Source organism: Drosophila tropicalis, unplaced genomic scaffold, assembly GCF_018151085.1.
Source record: "Drosophila tropicalis isolate 14030-0801.00 unplaced genomic scaffold, ASM1815108v1 contig_1036, whole genome shotgun sequence".
In the NCBI taxonomy this organism is placed as follows: domain Eukaryota; kingdom Metazoa; phylum Arthropoda; class Insecta; order Diptera; family Drosophilidae; genus Drosophila; species Drosophila tropicalis.
Genome location: NW_027172397.1, coordinates 2,310 through 5,562, shown reverse-complemented (window position 1 = coordinate 5,562; position 3,253 = coordinate 2,310). Strand labels below are relative to the sequence as shown.

At 34.4% G+C, this 3,253-nt stretch overlaps 1 protein-coding gene across 1 annotated transcript; it reads left to right on the top strand.

Annotated features, from left to right (window-relative positions):
- The first annotated feature begins 298 nt into the window (after nt 1–298).
- Nucleotides 299–954, top strand: LOC137572095 (uncharacterized). Its single transcript, XM_068283881.1, has 2 exons — nt 299–310; nt 378–954. The coding sequence occupies exons 1-2, from the start codon at nt 299–301 to the stop codon at nt 864–866; spliced, it is 501 nt and encodes a 166-aa protein (XP_068139982.1). The 3' UTR covers nt 867–954.
- The last annotated feature ends 2,299 nt before the right edge of the window (nt 955–3,253 follow it).

Below are 3,253 nucleotides of genomic sequence, written 5' to 3'. Positions count from 1 at the left end.
CACCACTAGTTGAACCCAATTTTGTTGATATAGCATTTCCCGAATCATAATGAAAATTATGCGAGCCAAATTGTAATATAATACTTTCTATTTCAATGTTATGGTTACATCAACTCTCCTGGCAAAAAAAAAAAAAAAAAAAAAAAACACAAATGAAAATCTTTCACTTTTTTTTTTTTTTTTTTTATATCTGCCCAAGAAAGTATATAAAGCAGCAGACAGAGGGCAACTGTTCGCATTGGTTAGGCGAGTTCCGGCAAGACAACGACATAGACCACGACTACAGCTGCATCTAAAAATGTGGAGATTTGTAAGTGAAAGACTTTAAGCAATTCAACTCCAATTTCAATTGCCATTCCCTTTTATCCCTTTTACAGCTGTTAATCTGTAGCTTGCACCTGATTTATGCCTCAGATCATGGTGGCGAAGGCATTGGAGATGGTCACTATGGGGCAAGTGGTGGAGGAGGAGGAGGCGGGGGTGGTGGACACTATCACCATCAGGATACGCCCACAACATATTCGGAAATCTCTAAGCATGTACCCGTGCATGTTATCGAGAAAATTCCACTTCCTATACCCCATCCCGTGGCCGTAAAGGTGCCAAATGTCATTCATTTGCAAATACCAGAACCGTATGCCGTTCATGTGCCTGTCCAGCAGGAGATTCAGGTGCCAGTCTATAAAATTGTACCAGAAATCACAGAGAAAAAGATACCCTATACAGTGGAGAAACCGTATCCTGTGGAAATCGAGAAACCCTATCCCGTTGAGGTAATCAAACAGATTAAGATTCCGGTGCCGAAACCGTATCCAGTGCCAATAACCATCTACAAACACGTGTTGCATAAGGAACACGGTTGGTAATCGATTCGACGAGTATTAGATAAGTGTCTCTTAGGCCAGTGTGCATTGATAATATTAAAAGAGTAAGAAATTTAATCTTAATAAGTATTGTAAATTAAAAAAAAAAAAAAAAGTTGTGCAACATATTAAATAACGATTATAAATAATAGTTTGTTCCTTTAACCAGATATATTTTTTAAACTATTAATCGAATAGTTCTTATGCCACTATGATATGGAGATTGAATCTCATGGTGTCAGCTAAATTTGTTAACGCTAAAATCTGAAAAAATCTGGAAATTTTAAAATTTTATAGAAATTGTGTTTTTTACATTTTTATGGGCTTAAGTACTTAATAAGTCTTAATTAAGGCAACGATTTGCACAAACTTCAAAATTAAGAAATAGTTCAGTGGAAAACCCAAAAAAATTGTAATTTAATGAAGACATATTGGCTAGTTTTTCTTTTACTAAGAACTGTGTAGGTGCTTAATTTAGAATCTAATGTTTGAAGCAATTGAAATTGCTTATCATGATCATAAAAATTTGTTAGATATTTAAAGAGGTAAGTAGGTAAAAAATATATCAATTTTTAAGCCGACTTTGTAAAACTATGAAAGAAAGAAGAATTTTTAGATGAATTATATCGTTTGCTGCTTTTCAACCAAAAAATTCATAAACTATTCATAATTTCAAGAATCAAGAATAAGGCTTTGTGGCTAAGAAAGAGATGGAAGCAATGTCTGGGATTTGGGATTTGGTTTGAAACCCTGCCATGTTTTACAATTCCAACTAAATTTATAAGTCGACTTTTCAACTGACAAAATGTAATTTCACTAAACGATTGACCAACCATACCTACCTTACCTTACTTAGAGACATGATTTTTATGATGATAAAATCTTTACAAATTTATTTTTCTACATTGTTCGGACTAGAGCTATTACCACTAACTACTGCTTACTATAAGTTAAGAAAACAAGGTTGATTTTTGCACTTTTACTTTTCTATTCTAAAAGTCAACAACAAACAACAGCCCAAACTCGGTTAAAGTCTAATTCTAAAGGATCGCTGGTATCTAACCATATATACAATAAAATTACTCGTTAGTTTTTGTTTTTAGAGATTGTTTTAAATATTTAGACATATCTTGAAAATCGCTTATCATTTTATGTCCCAAACTCAACAAACAACGTAAAGGCTCTTTGGATACTTGCATTCAGTAGAAACTAATTGATGAAATTAAAAAATGTCATTTAAATTTATCTAATCTATTTTCAGCATCCTGAAATTAAACTTTGCCTTAAAGCCAAGTAGAGGTCAGTCTTCTGAAGAAGATTGTTTCAAAAACTATTTGACACTTAATAATGAAATGAATGTAGCATGCCAGTTGATGGACCCAGACTTAAAAAGGACTTTTTAAAAGAACGTTGAAAGCTTGTGACTTATATTACAAGGATATTTATCATGCCTATATCCCAGTATAAAATTCCAGACTAAAACCCATGAGCCTTGCTTCAAAAGCTTTGCTTGCGCCATGAAGTGACACAGCTTTTCTATATACCATAGCTTTTGTTTGGAAGCTTTGACTATGTTTGAATAATGGCGTTAAGGTGCGTATACACCATCATGGAGTACAGATTGACTTGTGATAAAATTTATATATATATAGGTATATATATTTCAAGGTGGGGATTTGTGTGGAATGTATGTGTATGTTGTATATACACAGGCTAAGAAAGTTCGTTAAACTTTTGTGAATGGCTTGTTGTTGTAGCAGTAAGGACGGAATGACAGACTGACTGACAGACATTCCTACTGCCTATTGCTGGCTTTGCTGGAAAAAAGGCCAAGTTTTCACCTGCTAGCCGATGACGTGCCTGAAATGTGCGCACACTCTTCAAGCCACTATGTCATGTGCTGTTATGTTTAATATGTCCTATGTCCTTGATGAAGGATGTGTGGCAGGATGTGAAATTCTCTATTGGATGGCTGATAACTCAACGGCATACGTGTATAGTGGCCTTTGATTTATAATACTAAGACTGTTGCATACATTTGCGGCGATCTAATCAATTTTGTCATGCAGTCAGTCAGTCATTTAGTCATTCAGTCAGTCAGTCAATCAACCGCAGCTGGTACAAATTATTTATGCACAACTTGTAGCAAACACAACACTATGCACAAAATGTATCCATAAGATACGTGTTGCGAAATTTAATTTCATTTACACACTCACACACACACACTCACAAAGAAACACATACGCACTCAAATGAAATAACTTGGACATTTGTTAAGCAAATCTCTTTTTGTTTCAGAGCAGAAAACTTTTGCCGACTGCCAAAAGTAGGAAAATTTATTTAAATGAGAGAATCCATCATAGACATCAAGACATATGCAAAAGTTG